The following is a 1,748-nucleotide window of genomic DNA, read 5'->3' as shown; positions in this document are numbered from 1 at the left end:
TTCACAGCAAGACAAGATGTGAAACACCACTCTGATTTTTCAGGTTGTTGTCACAATGAGCATCCTGTTCTAAGCCCACATGTGCTAGGAAACTGAGGCACAGGATGGGAAAGTAATGCGTGAGAGCAGGTCAGTGGCAGAGCTGAGAGTTGCACCCTGGTCCCCTGAGTTTCTCAGCCCTGTGCTGTACCCACAAAAACTACTGCCTTTCAGTACAGAACTGCTGTCTTCCCCAGCTCAGACCCTTGTGTTAGGTGCTGTGTTAGTAACTTTAACTGGGGCTGTTTAAGTAAACAGTGGAGAAGGGGCCATGGCACTCTCTCCATAGCCATCGTTCACATGGGATACCCTGAGAAGCAGTGCCAGTCTCACACAGTTACACTGTAGTCCTCATACCAGTGCTTTGGCATTGATATTCATCCATAGATTTGACAGCATTTCTCATTCACAAGCAGGTACTGTTATAGCTGGGAAATCAGGTGCAGAGACTTTGATTTGCTTGGCATCACAGAGCAAAGCATTGACCTAGCTGGGAACACAGCTCAAAACTCTAGAGAATCTGGTCCCCATCTGCTGTCCCACACCACTGGTTTGTTGTTAGTATTTTAATTTTATACTAAATTTTAATTTAATTATTTGGATGAATTCACCATGAATTCCACAGGTAACATATGAGTGCCAGAGATGCTGAGTTCACTACAGTTTCAAAAGCAGAGCAAAATTTGTGAGGTACAAGCTCAGGAGACTGAATTAGAAGGTTTCTTAGTAGCACAACAAGGGTTGGGCAAGCAGGACACTGGCCCCAGGTACTGAGTTTTGGGGGACTGCAAAAATGATGGCTGCTAGGGCTGCTGACACCAGCCCAGCCACCACAACGGTCACATCCACTGCTGCCACCCAGAGAGCAGAAACTGCCCATTACGCTTCTGAGTTTCCTTATTTCACATACCTGTCACTATTCAGGACTCCTCCACTACCCCCTTGTCTCCTACATATGCATTTCTGTCCCTTTATTTTTAGGAATACTGAACAGCAAAGAATATTGTGGAAGATCCCTGATATCTCTCAGAAATCAGAAAATGGAGGTAAGAATTACACTCAGTCAATTCTTACTGTAAATGGCTTAATTGCAGGCATTGAGTGGTTTGTCATCTCTGTGCACATGCATCAGCAAATCAATGCCTGCTGAAACTCTGTACCAGAGTATTATTTCATAGTCCAGGAGCTAATTAGCATTGTTAAATGTGAATAGGATCAGAATAACTGGGGCCTTTTTCAGTGTCATCCTTGCAGCACAAAGGGAACTTGGTAGTGGGCTTGGATTTTAATTTTATCAGACAAGTCAGGTGAGTTCTAAAGGAGAGAATCCTCTGTCCACAGAGGGTCCCCCTACCAGCTTATTGCTGCTTTCAGTCTGCAAGGTCACACCTTGAGCTGACTGCCCTTCCACATAACAGACATTTTTCACACTTGCATGTGATTTCTATATGCTATGATACAGGTGAGGTGGAAAATATGTTGAGTATATCTTTTAGATTGGGGTAATCAGCCCATGGCATGGGTACTACAAGTGGTATTGGACAGCCTGTGTGTGTGTCAGGCAAACAGATTTGGGAGGTGACAGGCAGCACAGTGGCAGATAGGGCAGGAAGGCAAAAGCACTATTGGGCAGGGAGCACAGGGTAGAAAGCAGAAATCATAGCAGCATGTCAGGCAGGGAACACAGGCCAGGGAGCAGAAAGCAGAAC

General features: G+C 45.3%; 1 protein-coding gene across 3 annotated transcripts in view; it reads left to right on the top strand.

The window, feature by feature from the left end:
* The window catches only part of SGIP1 (SH3 domain GRB2 like endophilin interacting protein 1), a 233,691-nt gene that overhangs the window by 227,369 nt on the left and 4,574 nt on the right, over positions 1-1,748 (top strand). For all 3 annotated transcript variants that reach the window (XM_019528431.1, XM_019528429.1, XM_019528428.1), the window contains one exon: positions 1,021-1,085. In XM_019528431.1, the coding sequence (XP_019383976.1) occupies positions 1,021-1,085 (65 nt within the window). The remainder of the gene's footprint in view (positions 1-1,020; positions 1,086-1,748) is intronic.

The sequence above is a fragment of the Gavialis gangeticus genome, unplaced genomic scaffold (assembly GCF_001723915.1).
Source record: "Gavialis gangeticus isolate Ggan-Ray unplaced genomic scaffold, GavGan_comp1, whole genome shotgun sequence".
Taxonomy (NCBI): Eukaryota; Metazoa; Chordata; order Crocodylia; family Gavialidae; genus Gavialis; species Gavialis gangeticus.
This window is presented reverse-complemented; position numbering and strand designations above follow the sequence as displayed.